Raw genomic sequence first — 17,353 nt, 5'->3', positions numbered from 1 at the left:
TTGGAAGATTCAAGAATAGGAATTGGAGGGGGTGTTTGGCAAAAGATTGTAGAATCCATTAATCACCTCCATGAGAATGATTGTATTCCTTCTAATTAAATGTATAGAGTGGTGGGGGTGAGACTCAAACGAGGTTCTAGAAGGATGTTTGGTGCTTGGATATTCCTCGTAGGGAGCGGTTCGGGAGGCTCTTTGCTTTGACCTTTAATCAAGATGCTCGAGTAAGTGAATAATGGGATCCAGAGGGATGTAATTTTCATTGGCGTCGGTGGATTAGAGGAGGGGCCAATGAAAATTACATCCCTCCGGATCCCATTATTCACTTACTCGAGCATCTTGATTAAAGGCTAAAGCAAAAACCTCCCGAACCGCTCCCTAAGAGGAATATTCAAGCACCAAACATCCTTCTACAAGATAATCAAATTGGGTCGATTAAGCCCCTCCTCTAATCCCCGACGCCAATGAAAATTACATCCCTCCGGATTCCATTATTCACTTACTCGAGCATCTTGATTAAAGGCCAAAGCAAAGAGCCTCCCGAACCGCTCCCTAAGAGGAATATCCAAGCACCAAACATCCTTCTAGAACCTCGTTTGAGTCTCACCCCCACCACTCTATACATGTAATTAGAAGGAATACAATCATTCTCATGGAGGTAATTAATGGATCCTACAATCTTTTGCCAAACACCCCTCCAATTCCTATTCTCGAATCTTCCGAAAAACCACCACCTTCCCCATGACAAAATTTAACAATTTTAACCCGAAGAGCTCCATTGTCATTAAGAAACCGCCACTTCCATTTATAAAGAAGACCGACCCCAAGACCTATAAGTTTCTTATTTAAAAAGTAAAAATTTATTATAGGGGTTTATAGTTTGATGGGATAATGACTTAGGAGGGTAATAACGTTTCTCGTTTGTCCATATTAGGTCCCCAACGTATTTTTTGTGTATATTACACCATTAAGGTTGTTATAACCGTTTATAAATAATCATTTTACCGGCTTCTTCCTATTAAAAGGACTATTTGTAAACGGTTATAATAACCTTAATGGTGTAATACGCACAAAAAATACGTTAGGGACCTAAAATGGACAAACATAATACGTTATTACCCTCCTAAGTCATTATCCCTTTAGAAAATGGACACCTTGGTCCATGTTGCCACTAGGCCCATCCTTAAAAGGCTTAAAGAATTGTCTAATATATTTATAAAAAAAACCCTAGTTTTCCCTAAATCAGTTTCCACACCATCTAACATAACGTATCCTCTTCCTTATCTATCTCGTCGGATTGTAGACCTCATTGGCCACAATGTTGCCGCCACAATATATGGCATGTTCCTGTCTCTATCTCGACGAAGCATTGGAGCAACTAACTCGCCGTCTCGCCGGATTTTCGATCTTGTTGGCCACCATGTCGCCGCCGCAAAATGTGGCCCGTTCTCTCTCTCTCTCTCTCTCTCTCTCTCTCTCTCTCTCTCTACGGAGCACTGCCACCACCAACTTACCTCCATTTTTTTTTCTGTCGAAGAACTGCCACCACCAACTCGGATGGCAGCCTCTAATGAACGACCCCGACGAACAACATATAAATGAAGATACAAAGTTGGAAAGAAAGAACTTACCGTTTTCCGGCGAACAACGACTGCGTTGACTATTTTCCAGCGAACATGTTTTCTTTTCCGGCAGCTTGTATTAAGTTTATTGATTTTGTATTAAGTGTACTGAATTAAACTTCTATTAAGTTTACTGATTAAGTAAACATACTTAAATTTAATTAGTTAATGTTTTTTGTGTTTTAATTTTGGAAAATAAAAAATTAAGCATGGGAAAGTGAGTAATTTTCTTGGAAATAGTTATGGAATATAGTCAAAAAGCCAACAAAAATTAGTCAAACATTCCACTAAAAAGGAAGTCAAAATAGTCTAAATAGACTGAAGTGTTTAGAGAGTAGAGTGTAAAAATAATAAACTGTTATTAAAGAGAGGGTTGATCTTAAACCCTAGTAGGCTACCATAACACTTTAATCATGCATGTGTATATAGACCAATAAAATGGAGCTAGATATGTCCCTACTTTTCATAATGTTATACCTACATAACACAAAGTGCACCCAAATTTAAATTGTTACTTTGAACACCTTTATGGACGATAAATTTTGCTTCTTTGCTAATGGTCGATTTAACATGTAATACTTTCGCTCTGTCTTATTTGTTGAGATGCGTGTTAATTCTATGAATGTCATGACCCATATTAAACTCAACATTAAGACATTTTATCTTGAAAATCTAACCTAATAATATATTTTTGAAAATCTAAACTTGTTTAATATGGTTTACCAATTATAATATTGAACTTTAAATCAGGTCACCGTATTATATATAAATAATTTTACTTTTATGAACTTTTATGTCCTTATTCTATCAACAAGTTCATTCAATGTTTGGTTGTAGTTGGTATTATGCCAACATATATAGGGTGTTACAAGCTTGGTATCAAAGATCATAAACTTAACCGAATTGGGTTGCACTAATGCATGCATGGGGGTGAATGATCGTGAGTGTCATAATTACTTTGAATTTATGTTATGCATATAAGATGTTTGATTTAATAATGTTTCAATTTTGTAAACAAAGTGACAATGGCATCTACATACCATGTTTTATATGATGAGATTGTGTTCTTGCTAGATGATATACCATGAACAAATGTGTCGAGCAAGACGAGTGGTTTTTGCACTTAGTGAATGTATCTTTCAAGAATATGAGTACTATCGACTTACACAATATCTCAAGCTTTCAACATACAATATTGGATGTAAAACATGTACAAACAAAACAAGTATTGAGCAAATATACAAGACATTAAATGCATAAACTTCTAAGACAATTTACAACCAGGAACATCAATCCAATGAAGCTCGATTTCGACTTCACCACATTCCACGTTTCTCAATCTCAAACACAAATCTTGAACAACAACGTTGTTTCTCCAAGTTATGCAACTATCTTCTGCTAGGCAATTTGACTTGCTCGGTTTTATCCGATTAATTACAGTGCCACTTGGGGTGTTCTTCAGATTCATCTTTAGACCCTCCAAAAATGGCTTTAAGTGAAATTCTGCGTCTCCCATTTTATCATCCATGCTAAAAAAGTCATGATCCAAGACTGCCTACAATTTATATACACAAAAGTTTGTTACACATGCCAAAACAATCACACAAAAATTGCACCTATAAAGTTGGAATAACATGTAAAAATGCTTTAAATATAAAAAAATTACCAGCTTTATTGGAAGCTCGGGATCATAAACGAAAATAGTCAAGTCTTCGTTCCACACGGGGTTCACATCCCTCTCCATGACTCGAGTCTTAAGTTTCTGCATTAAATTATAAACATCCATGGAGCAAACAATATAACGATGAAGCTCTCAGTGTCCCAGATACAACAGTATTGAAATTTAAGTATCGAAGCAAAATATTGATTATTAGAAGGTAGAATCAATAATTATCTTTCATTAGATTATGTAAATTTGATTACTAAAACCGAAATAATCAATTTGAAATAATTTAACGTAATGCAAGATTATGGCACCAAAATTAATGTATCTCTTCCCAAGAATACAACTTTTTATCAACATGAATCCATTCGTGACAACAAAGATTCAAAAGCATGTATGAGAATTTTGAAATGAAAACCTAAATGGAAGAAACCATGAGGGCTGACCTGTTTACCCATTCGGATGACGATGTATGGATCACTGGAATTGATATCACGAATTGCGAGATTCACACCTCTTTTGATTCGAATTCTGAGAAGCCCTAACAGACGCTCCATCACAATAGGCTAATCGACCAGAATCGTATTGAAAGGAAGCGAATCGAATCACAAATGCAAATGTTTATGGTGATCTTCCTGTGATTTCCGAGAAGATACAGCAGATTGATTTGGTGTTTTTGGTTAGAATTCACAAGTAATTTTCTAAATTTGGAAATTTCGAGGATTATCACGGCTTCATCTCGCCATTCCCCGTTTGGGGTGGTCGTAAGATCTTACCATACCTGCCCCATCCCATAGCATTCAAAATCTTGAATCGTTTGCAATTTGATAACTGTTTGCAAAAATGGGTTGATTCTGAATTCGTTTGTAAAAATTGGTTTATTTTAGGTGGCCCACTCAAAAAAAAACAAAGGATGCATGATTAATATTTTCACACTCGGCCCTTTTATTTTTTTATTTTAAGCCCCACAATTTCATGTCATTTTCTTTTTGTATCTTTTATTTTAGAAAAGTTATTCTTTGATTTTTATTATACATCATATGTAATTTTTTATATTAAAAATGAGAGCTTTTTTTTTTTTTTTTTTTTTCATAAATATGATAAAATATTGACGATTTTTTTTCAAAATAATGGATGTATTTATTTTTTAATTAAATTTTGTTATCTTATGATAATTTTAATGTAATATTTTCCATGTGACAAAATATATTATCTTACAATTATTTTGTTGTATTTATCATATAAATTTATCTTACATATATTCCATTTAAAGTAAAATCAATAATAAAAAAAGTTATCTTAGAAAAAAAGTAGTTGTCAAACAAATAATATCGACGTTGTTAAACACAAACAAGGCACAAATACCCATTTGTCAAAATATATATATATATATATATATATATATATATATATATATATATATATATATATATATATATATATATATATGAAACACAAATTTACACGATACAAATTTATAAAACATGAACATGATACAATTTTATAAAACACCAATACGACACAAATTGTAAAACATGTTTTAGGGATAAAATACGAACACGCCATGTAACTAATTTGTATGATACGTGACACAACACCAATATACATGTGTTTACCGTGTTATACGAAAACACATATTTACACGAATTTAATTCATGTCTTATATATGTTTAAATAGGTAAATTCGTGTTTGACATGTTTAAGACACGAAACAATAAATTTAATACTTTCGTTGACATGAATAGATATAAAACACAAATTTCTAAAACCATACTCGAAAAACTCATGTGGTGTATCAAATTGTCGAGCCTACCTGATCGTAGGATTATATAATCCTATATAGAATATTGATTTTGACAACAACAAATAATATCATTTGTATGAAAACTATAATAAACAATTGATTTTAAAAGAAAAAAATTCGTAATGGATATTTCCTATCAGAAAAAAAAAAGAATACCATAAATTAAATTAAGATAATACAATCCGTCAAATCGATATAATATAGGCAAAACAGCACACAGGGTCCCTGTTCCTCCAATTGAGGGTTTTCGAGCCCTAATCACACATAAATCAAAGTTTTTGGGGCAAGCTTCAATATCTGGTAAAATCACACCGCAAAGAGAGGGTAATTCGAACCCTAGAATGTAGAATTGGAGAAAGTCAAAAGAATAGAAACCGAAGATAGTGGCTATGACTAGTGATGGGGGAGTGGGTGACGAAGGCAGGAGCTGCGATGACAGCTTGTTGTCTGGTTTTTTCTTGTATCTGACCGTTTACGACAAGGGGGAAGGCAGCAGATCAATAAAAGCTTCATTTGATAGAAGAAGAGGGAGAACGGGGGTGGTGACAGAGTTGTGGTGGTTGCACGGTGGCCACACAGTCGGTGGTTTTTAGTGGAGGGTGATGGCAGGTGAATGTTGGAATTGAGGGAAAAGGTGGAAGGCAACAACGACGTTGGGGTGTTTGATGGCAATGGGTCACAACAGGGGGAGGGCGGTATGGACTGAGAACTACGGTGGCAGCCGGTGGTGCTCGTTCCGATGACTCCCGCTGCTTCTGTTTATTTCTTCCAACGAGGTCGACGCGTGATAGATGAGGGGAGGAAGGAGTAAGGGTCGAGGATGTTTGGGGCTGCTGTACTTGACAAAATAAACACGGTGGTGGTGGCTTTTTACCATGGCAATGTCTAGTGGGGAGTGACAAAGGGAGCATTTTGGGGCATTATATATATATATATATATATATATATATATATATATATATATATATATATATATATATATCAAATTGGATTAAAATCGAAACAAATAATATACCAAGGGTAAATCCATCATTTTAAATATTTCTAAATCAAATTGGACTAAAATCGGAACAAAATTAAAACTTTGGACACGTGGGTGCTAATTAAAACTTTTTTTGACCAAAGTAAAAATTTTGTGCAAACCACAGAGATCATTTGTGCAGTTTAGTTTAAAATATACTAAGATAATATGAAAAAAAAAAGAGCCAAAAGAACCCTTAAATTTTAATAATATTTATGAAAAAAAAAACTTAATATTTAGTTTTTGACCGATATACTTGATAAAAACCCAAATAGGTAAACAATACTCGTGTTTTTAGCTTAATTGTTAATAAAAAAAATTATTATAACTTAATAAAATATGGGATCAAAATTTTTTTTTCTGTAAAGCTCCCTTAAATGTTACATAAATTACGATTATATATTTTTAATAAACGAATTAAATATTATAGGTACTAAAGGTCAAAGAGTAAATTAAAAAAAATGTAAATAACAAATTGATAAGTTAGAAGGCTCAAATTATTAAAGAGTCAAAACATTATTAAAAAAAAAAAAAAGTCTATTGTTATAAAAAAAGTGAATGATTATATATATATATATATATATATATATATATATATATATATATATATATATATATATATATATATATATATAAAAGACTTATTTCTCTTATCTAATTCTAAATAATTACCCTTTCAATTTTCAATTTCTAATATAATCACATACCACATATTAATATTATATTATATTAAAAACATTTATTAATATTATTAGTTCGATTCAGCTTATAGTGGTTCGCTTTTAGATATGTATTCAGTTAAACAAAATTAGAATAATACCATATCTTTTAGTAATGATTTGGTTAAATTGGTTCGGTTATATCTGTTAATTTGGTTATGATTTGGTATTTTGGTAAATATGCTCACCGTTAATTTTTGACCTAATATTCGATCAAGACATGCATGTATATAAAACATTGATTTTTAGAATGATTTTGGAGTAAGAAGGCCCTATGGAAAGTTGGAATGGATGTCTTAAAGGATTAAGTGATGAATACATTAAGTTGTCCCAATTTGCTATAGTCACGATGTGACCATATGGAGGTCACAACGTGAAGTGGAGTTTTCCCAACTGTTTTGGTCCGGCTCTGTCATGACGTGATGGCATGGCCACCACGATGTGATGATGGTTTTGGATCGGGGATGGGCCTGTTAGCCACGATTTAACTATGGAGTTTCCCAACGTGAATATGGAGTTTTGGATCGGGGATAGGCCTGTTAGCCACGATTTGACTATGGGCTGGTCACGACATGAGAGTAAACTTTTAGTAGTGTTGACTGTTAACTTAGACTTTGACCGTTGACTTTTAGCATGGGTTTAATTTTAGTTAAATTTCTAGTTTTAGAAGGTAGACTTAGGGTTTACCTTGTGTGGCTTATTAGGAGGTGTTTAGCACCCATTCGTTGGCTGTGAGAGTTGTAGCTGTGGACTATGTTGACAAGGTGAGTCTTCTCACTATACTATATATGATACTAATTGTCTTTATGGTACTTGCATGGAAGACAAGGTGGTGACCCTTGTCATATCTATGAAAGATCAGGTGGTGGCTCCTGACAATTGTATGGAAGACCCTTGATAGTTATATGTATGATGCTAGTTGTATTTGTGATGCTTGCATGGAAGACCAGGAGGTTGCTCTTGGCACTTGTACGTATGACCATGATTTTGGCTCCTAGTATGGAAAGGAAAGACCATGATTGGATCATGGATGATAGTGACAATAAGATTATGGTTGGTCTATAGCATTCTCTATCATATGTACAGTATATGGTATTTTGGGAAACTCACTAAGCTTTGTGCTTATCGTTTTGTGGTTTAAACATTTTCAGGTACTTCTAGTTCCAAAGGGAAGAGTCCGAATTGACTGCACAACATCCCTTGATGGCTTTTTTCACATTGATCACTATTTATTTACTATGATTCTTGAAAAAGGCATGTTACTTTTTTTTGGTTTTGGAACAAATGGTTGTATGGCTTTGATGGTTTATTAATGAAATTTTTATTGGCGTTTTAAAGATGTTACAAGTTGGTATCAGAGCCTTGGTTTGAGGGATCCATGAACACTTTTGGGTGTATCTGAACTCAAACATTGGAGTTGATAATATTTTTAAAAGAAATTTTTTTTTCTAAAAAGATTTTTACAATGAAAGGGGGTGTGATGCGTGCAGTTATTCGAGCTCAAGTAAGTGATTCATAAAATACCCATACATGTTGATATGTTATAGAACGTTTTTCACGCTAGAAGTTAGCATAATGATATGTCTAGTGTTGCATGCTAGAATGCCTATTAGGAGAGAGGCCTATTAGGAAGGATGCCTTTTGATGTTTTTTGTCCATATACACAACTCTTATCTGATTCCAACCGTTGTAGGGCTGAGTCTTTTACTCGAAAGATTGTTAAAATTTTGTTGCAAGTAATTGTATTCATGAAGTAGTTAGCTGACAAGTAGGAGTTTTTCAGCAGTTGATGGCTGTGTGAGATGAGGATCCTAGGAGAGCCTAGGAAGTGCTTTAGTATCAATGGTATGCTGTTTGGCGGGTTTTGGGAGTATCATTATAAGTATGCGACTTAGCATATTTGAGATGATTCTTGAGGAAAATATGGATAGGTGTGGAATGTAGTATTTGGCCCATACTACTGAAAGCATATGATCCGTACTTGAATCAAGGAAAGTCACGAGGTCTATCATCCCAAAAATCCATAAAAATTTCATTTTTAAATCAACCAAAATCCATCAAATAATCAAATTTAATGATCAAAGTATGCCAAAGGGAAATTAGTTATCAGAGTACAAATCCCGAAATCACAAAAATGCTAAATACGAGGGAATACACTACGATCAGACCGAGCCCTTCCCTTTTCAACCGGAAGTACGTGAAACATAAACTTAAACCATAAGCACAAAACTTAGTGAGTTCCCCAAATACCACATACCATACATCATACACACATATCATGCTAAAACATGTATGCGTCTATTTCACCCTTGAGTCCTTTTCGGCTCACTGAGTCCTGTTGAAACATGAAGTGACCTGTAACGCCTAGTTTCATGTTAGTGGAAGAAGAAGAAGGAGCTAGAAGGTTCAAGGAAGCAGTAGATCCAAGGTTCAAGCTACATTTCCAGTCCCTTTAAGGTATAAAGTTGCTTCCTTGACTTTCCTATTGCTAGATCTCTCCATGTTGAGTTTAGGGCCATCTTTTAAGCAATTTTGTGAACCATTTTGAGTATGGAGTGTGATCTGAAGTTGTAACTGCAGATCCAGATCCCTTTCAGCCCCTATAGCCATAAAGTTCACGAATTAATTATGCTTTAACCCTTCCCTTTGGCTTAGACTTCATTTTCGACTTGGAAAGGGTGTTTTTGGCTCATAACACCTTGCATGCACGTAAAGTTTGTAACTTTACGTGTAATATGGACCCTAGGAGGTTAGATCCACGTTTTCGATGTGTTAAGCCTGACTGAAATTGGCTATATGGATTTAGACATTGAGTGACTCGATGAGTCGCTCATACGACCCGGCGAGTTAGGTCACAACTTCCCCAAATCTTTTCTGATATTGAGCAACTTGTTGAGTTTTGAATAGGACTCAGCAAGTTGGGCTCATTTATGGACATGAATATCATGGAACTCGACAAGTTCAAGGCAATGTCCCACCTATATGAAGAAGAACTTGACGAGTTCAAGGAAGAACTTGGAGAGTCAAGGATTAAACACTTCAACTTGTATGATGCAAGACTCGACGAGTTCAAGGATGAGCTCGGCGAGTCATGAGCAAAAGGTCCCGATTCTGTATGAAGAAGAACTCGACAAGTTATTAAAAGACTCTACGAGTATGATCGAAGTCTAGCACTTTAAGGATTATGTAACTCGATGAGTTGGTGGACCAACTCAGCGAGTTGAGTTAACTAGATGTTGACTTTGACCAGGGTGTTAACCTTTATTTTGACTTTGACCTGAGTTGACTCTTGAAAGGGTTAAGAGTATGAATGGTAATTAAGGAAGGTTGGTGTGTGTAGGAGTTGATCCCATCATCGAGGATAGTTTGGACACTTCACGACATTGATGTGAGTTACCTTCCAGTAGAAGTGGGTCAAAGGCACCAAGGCCGACCCACTAGTAAGAGTTATAGTATAAATAATTATCTTCATGATAATTATCTGGTATGTTGTAATCTGTTATGATTATATGCTAGCCTGATATGATGTTATGTGATAGTACGTAGTAAGGGGAATAGTCCCCGTGTTACGGTCATAAGGACCGAAGGGTAGGTCGAGCACCCCAGATATGCTCAACAATATGTTTATGATATGTTATTATGTGGTAGTAGTTGGGGATGAAATAGTCCCTGTAGCCGAAAATCTTGTGTGTGATGGGGTAACTCACTAAGCTTCGTGCTTACAGTTTTCATTTTTGTTTTCAGGTACCTCTTCATTGAAGGGGAAAGAGGTGGCATGGTAGCAGCACATCACACACAAGATTTCCGCATTATGAGATTCTTGGGATTGTACTCAGACATTGTTACTATTTTTATGATATGGTTTTGAGACATGTGATTATGTTTTTAAGAAACGATGTGACTCGACGATGTTTTCTTATAAATGTTTTTCTAAATCTTATATCAAAAATGAAATTTTTGCTTTTGAAAATTGGGATGTTACAAGCTGGTATCAGAGTATTGGTTTGAGGGATTCAGACACACTTTTAGGAGTGTCTGAACTCAAATCAAGGGTTTGAAAGATTTTCACAAGAAAATAGTTTTTCCAAAAGTTAAAGTAAAGAGTTTTGAGAAAGAACAAGCTGTGTGATGCGTGCAATCGGTCGAGCTCAAGTAAGTTTTTCCCCATGATACCCATACATTTTATGTTATGATATGTTATGATTCTGAGATCTGCATGCTATATTAGGGCTAAGGATATAGGAAGGATGCCTTTTTTCCCTGCTGTATATGTATGAGAAGTGCATGCTAGATTAGGCCTAAGGATCTAGGAAGATGCCTGATATTCGAGTTATATGTGCTTATTGAGCCGCATGATAATACTGATTAGTTAGTAATATGATAGCCTGGGTAGGATATGCTTGGTTTGGGTTACTCAATGCCCGAATGCTGCTTGCTTTGTGCTATTGGGAGTTCTAGCTATCTTTGGTTAACTAGTAAACGAATACATTACATTACATATTGCAAGGACTAAATAATTTCAGAAGGTTAGGTCTAGCCCTATTTCACAGCTCTTGTATGAGTCCAACCATTGTAGGGTAGGACCCCTCATTCGAAGCATTATCTGGTCTTAGTGATATGTAATGGTATTCGCGAGCTAGTTAGGTAAAAGTAGCAGGGACTTCTTATGCAGTTGATGGTGGAGACTGAGTCAGAGAGTTACCCTAGGGTAAGCCTAGGATGAGATTAGCAAAGAGTGCAACAGTATTAGAAAGGACTTGGTAAATTCGAAGCAATCCTTGAGGAATGTACGGATATATGTGGAAGGTAGTATGGGCTTGTACTACTGAAAGCAGAGGATCCATACTCAAGTCAAGGACGACCGAGATGGAACCAGGGAACTTGTAGAGTATGTGAGACCTATCGAGATTATGTATGACCCTGACACTTATATATTTTGTTTCAGAATGGTGGTGATTGCGTGACTCGGATCAGGAGGATCGGGATTAGGGTCGGGATCGGGTTCAGATTCAGGTTCCGAACCAGTTGATGAGGGACTATACGAGTTCATTGCATCTGAGATCACGAGAGGCATTCTTGAGTCGACCCTGATGATTTTCGGGTCAATCAAGGAAGGGATCCTCGAGCTGATGGAGGATCGCCTTAGGGCGTTCAGGAGAGACATGACATCTGGCCAGACGGGGACACGCACACTCTCCTTCAAAGACTTTAGTGGATGTGGTGCACCAGACTTCCATGGGGTGAAGGACACCATTGTTTTCAGGAGGTGGATCGTAGATATGGAGTCTGCTCAGTTGATGAGATTTTGCCCTGAGGGGTCGAAGGTATGGTATACTTTAGGTTGTTTGAAGGGCAAAGCTATAGATTGGTGGGAGTCAGTTGGTGATTCACTGGGAGCCTCAACCATTAAGGCCATGACTTGGTCAGATTTTGTGACCAAGTTCATGTCTAAGTTTGCACCGACTGTGGAGCTTCAGCAGCTAACCATGGAGTTCTTAGATATGAGGCAGACGAGTGAGTCGAAGATAGAGATTACCGCCAAGTTATGGGAGAGGGCCTTATTGGTGCTTCAGTATGAAGGGGATGAGGAGATGTGGAAGACCCATTATCATGACATAGACATTCAGAAATATGTCAGCTACTCGACATGTTCGACATTAGATGGCATGATTGCGAGAGAGAGGGAGAGAGAGATTGATATAGAGCACCTCAGGAAGAGGAAGGCAGGGGATGGATAGGTTACTAGGGTTTCAGGGAATAAACCCAAGGGACCTGACACTAGGTCGAAGGGTCAGCCGGGCCAGAGCCATTGTAGGAAATGCAGCAGGCCACATGAGGGAGTTTGTAGATTGGGATCATCGGGCTGCTACAAGTGAGGAGAAACCGGACACTTTAGGAAGGATTCTACGACCCCTACCCCCACATTCCAGATATCATACCTGATTTGCTTCCATTGCAATCAGAAGGGCCATAAAAGGCTGACTGCTCGAGATTGTTAGCAACAGCAGCACCAGTGACGACGCTAGCTCCAGCGACCTTGCGAATTAAGGATGGCCGACAAGGCAAGATTGATACTCCGATGGTGAGGATCCGAGCCTTCCAGTTGACCGCTGAGGAGGCATGTGCCACACCCGATTTGGTGACAGGTATGTTTTCTTCTCCCTAACTCTTATTATATGTTGTTTATGATATTTATATATGTTTTATGTGTTGTTTAGGATCATTTCATGTGAATGATATTCCAGTCCAGGTGTTATTCAGTTCAGGAGCTACCCGATCGTTTGTCTCTCTTGCACTTAGCAAGAGGTTCCATGAGTCTTCGCGCATGTTGGATTTCCCTTTAGAGGTCGAGATTGCTGACGACCGATCAATGCGGGCATTAGAGGTTTTCAGAGATTGTGTTTTGAGATTGTATGAGGAGCACTATCTAGTAGACTTGGTTTCCATTCAATTGTGTGGGAACAAGTTTATCATAGGCATGTACTGGTTGAGCCCTAATGGGGAAGTGATCGACTGTGCGAAGCCCTTGGTTCGGTTCAGGACCCTAAGTGGGGGGGAGGGGGGTGCTGGTGATTCAGGGCGAAAGGCCACAACGAGGACCAGCTTTATGCTCAGCAGCGAGGGCTAGACGTTACCTTCAGTAGGGTTACACAGGGTATGTTGCCAATGTTATCACTACCCGAGAGGTGGGTAACACGACTGTGAGTGATGTACTATTGGTGAGAGAGTACGTGGATGTATTCCCAGAGGAACTGCCTGGGATACCTCCGGAGAGGCAGGTAGAGTTCAGGATCGACCTGGTCCCTGGTACGGCTTCGATAGCCAATGTACCATATAGTTGGCTCCTCCTGAGATGCAGGAGTTGTCTACATAAATTCAGGAGCTATTAGAAAAGGGATTCATTAGGCTGAATAGTTCACCCTGGGGAGCCTCGATCCTGTTTGTGAAGAAGAAGGACGAGTCACATCGGATGTGTATAGATTACCGGGAGCTGAACAAGGTAACGGTGAAGAACCGTTACCCACTCCCAAGGATTGATGATCTCTTCGACCAGCTACATGGGGCATATTGGTTTGCCAAGGTAGATTTGCGTTCAGGATACCATTAGATGAGGTTCAGGAGATGAGGATGTATAGAAGACTGATTTTCGGACTCGTTATGGCCACTACGAGCTCATGGTGATGCCCTTCGGGCTCACCAATGCTCCTGCCATGTTCATGGACCTCATGAACCACGTATACAGAACGATGTTGGATTGGTGTGTGATAGTTTTCCGTGATTATATCTTGGTTTATTCCAAGAAGTAGGAGCAACATGAGGAGCACTTGCGAGAGGTTTTGGATACCCTGAGGAGGGAGAGCTTGTATGCCAAGTTCTCCAAGTGCGAGTTCTGGTTGCTTGAGGTGCAGTTTCTTGGGCACCTTGTTAAACATAACTGTATTCTGGTCAACCCAGTCAAAGTAGAGGCCATGATGAGATGGGAGGTTCCGAGTCTCCATCTGAGATTCGGAGTTTACTGGGATTGGCAAGCTATTATCGTAGATTCATTTAGGATTTCTCCAAGATAGTCGTACCCTTGATCCGATTGACGAAGAAGGCCGTGGTTTTTCACTAGGGGCCTGAGTAGCAGACATCATTTGAGACATTGAGACAGAGGCTACGCGAGGCACCGATCCTAGCCCTGCCATAGGGCGTGGAGGATTTTGTAGTACACTGTGATGTTCACATTTTAAATTTGGGCGCGGTGTTGATGCAGAGAGGGCATGTTATCGCCTACGCTTCGAGACAGTTGAAGCCTCACGAAGCGAACTACCTGACGCATGATCTGGAGTTGGGGGCGGTTGTTTTCGCCCTCAAGATTTTGCATCACTACCTCTATGGGGTCTAATGTACCATTTACACGGATCACAAGAGTTTGAGGTACCTCATGGATCAGCCGAATCTGAACATGAGGCAACGTCGGTGGCTAGATGTGGTGAAGGATCATGATTGTGAGATATTATATCACCTGGGGAAGGTCAACGTTGTGGCCGATGCGCTTAGCCGAAAGGCGGCCTCGATTAGAGACATTTGCTTGAGGATGACGGTGGTGACTCCACTTCTAGAGCGGACCCGAGAGGCACAAGCCGAGGGTATGAAGGAGGAGCACCATAAGTGCGAAAGGATCATAGGCCAGGTGGCCTCGTTTGACTATGACAGTTGTGGGCTGCTGACCCTGCACGGGACGGCCTGGGTTCTGTACTAGGGATGAGTACAACAAGTTTTTATAGATGAGGCGCACAAATCTAGGTTCTCTATCCATCTCAGGGCGACGAAGATGTACAAAGATCTTCGTCATGATTACTGGTGGCCCTGCATGAAGCGGGAAATAGCCTGGTACATCGAGAGATGCTTGACCTGCAGGAAGGTCAAGGCCGAACACTAGAGGCCTCATGACAAGACATAGCCATTGGATATCCCTATATGGAAATGGGAATATATTACTATGGATTTCATCACGAAGCTTCTCAGGACCGCACAGGGAGTGGATTCGATTTGGGTCATCGTGGATCGATTGACCAAGAGCACCCATTTCATTCTGATCCAGGAGATCATTTCGGCCGAGAAGCTAGCCGACATCTACATTCGAGTGGTAGTAGCATGGCACGGAGTGCCAGTCATCGTGATTTCTGACAGAGACATGTGGTTCACTTCCAGATTTTGGAAGAAGTTTCACGACGATTTGGGTACCTTTATGCACTTTAGCACTGCTTTTGACCCACATACGGATGGTCAGAACGAGCAGACCATCTAGACTTTTGAGGATATGATGTGTGCATGAGTTTTGAGCATCCTAACAACCTTAAGGTGTACATACAACCCTAAATGGTTTGGATCTATGTTTTCTTTGATTATACATGTAAAATGTTTTTCCAAAGAATTTCCCTAACTAGCATAAAAACTTGGGTACTTGTATAACAAAAATCTAGTTAGAACACATACCTTTTCTTGTAGCTCGATTCCTTGGACATTTAAGAGCCTAGCACCCCAAATGTGATGCCTCAAATTCTTCACACAACACCATCAAAAATGGAAGGACTTGAGAAGGATTGTCTTGCACCAAATTCGGCTATAACTCTCCAAGAACACTAGGGTGCCGATTTTAGTAGCCTAGAGGCTTCTTATATAGTGTGGAAAAGCTAGGGTTACACCATGTAAAACTTAATGGCCATGACCTTCCACATTCCTCATGCTCCATGGGTTTAAACCTCCATGGATCATCCATGGATTATCACATGGGTTTAGCCCAACATTAGGAATCATGGATCATTGGCCCACATCATAAGAATGAATGATTTACCAAATCAACCCCTTATATTTAATTAGTCTCTTTTGATCACAAAATTAATTCCAAATTAATTCTTGATCAATACTAATTAAATAATATGATTTCATATTAATATATTAGAACTTATAATATATTAATAAATCGTGAATATCCTCTTCTTAAAATTCCATCCTTACAAATTCTTTCAGTGCCATGCAACCCAAGTGGACCATGCTACTCTCGGGTCAAGTACATACCAATTATAGTTATGGGCTTAGACACTAAATCCAATAGTGTCCCACTTGGATAAGTCTAATAATTATAACTACAAGTACGACTTAAAACACCTACTAGTAATCGTAGCTCTTAAAAGCCTCTGTCGAACTGAGACACTCCATTTTAGATAAGTGATCATATAATCCTCTGTTCTCAAGATATCAGCCAGACAAATACATGGAACAACATCATATTTATTATCCAACACTTTGTTTCCCGACTCATAGTCAACAACTTATATCTCTTGGTTTGAAGACTTATATAATATTATCGTCTCACAATAGCTCGAGATAAATTCCAAGAAGTGATACAAGTGACCGTGGGTTTAATCCAATACTCAGACCTTATGAGCACTCATGAATGTTGCAGCAAACTTTGCTATGTCTAATACAATTCAGACAAATCTACAAGCTAAATTCATGACAGTCTTGCTTCAATACCTACTTCCAACGTATGATCGATTGTGGATAGTTTGAATAATATAATTATTCTAGAAGTCAAAACATGCAAAGTGAAACAATAGTAAATGATTGACATAACACAATACCATACTAGTATATAAAAACACCTTTTATTTAAGCATCAAATGCCAATTACATTTCAACTATTACAAGTTTCGAAAGCTATCTAATCATTAAAACTAATATCAACCTTTAGCCCGATGTGCCTTCATGTGAATATTTAATGCACTAGTATTTTAGTTATAATTCCTAATTTATCGCATCTAAACCACACCTTACACGCAATGAACCCGATCGAGTATATTATAGCTTTAATAAGCAAGGGTGTCGAACACAAGGGGAACGGTAGTGAATTAATTTAAAATATTTGATTATAGGTTACAAAACACATGGAAGGAATAAAGAAATGTTTTATTAAATCACAAACGAATAACTAAATAGCAAATCTCGATAAACTGACACGAAAACAAATCTCTTTAGGTA

General features: G+C 38.0%; 1 protein-coding gene across 1 annotated transcript; it reads right to left on the bottom strand.

Annotated features, from left to right (window-relative positions):
• Positions 1-2,735: 2,735 nt before the first annotated feature.
• Positions 2,736-4,180, bottom strand: LOC145015699 (protein C2-DOMAIN ABA-RELATED 4-like). The gene is made up of 3 exons (XM_078974172.1): positions 3,729-4,180; positions 3,286-3,381; positions 2,736-3,174 (listed from the first exon to the last, which is right to left on the bottom strand). Exons 1-3 carry the CDS (start codon positions 3,837-3,839, stop codon positions 2,884-2,886), a joined length of 498 nt encoding a protein of 165 aa, XP_078830298.1. The 5' UTR covers positions 3,840-4,180; the 3' UTR covers positions 2,736-2,883.
• Between the last annotated feature and the right edge of the window lie 13,173 nt (positions 4,181-17,353).

Source organism: Lactuca saligna, chromosome 9 (assembly GCF_052625555.1).
Source record: "Lactuca saligna cultivar CGN05327 chromosome 9, ASM5262555v1, whole genome shotgun sequence".
Taxonomy (NCBI): domain Eukaryota; kingdom Viridiplantae; phylum Streptophyta; class Magnoliopsida; order Asterales; family Asteraceae; genus Lactuca; species Lactuca saligna.
This window is presented reverse-complemented; position numbering and strand designations above follow the sequence as displayed.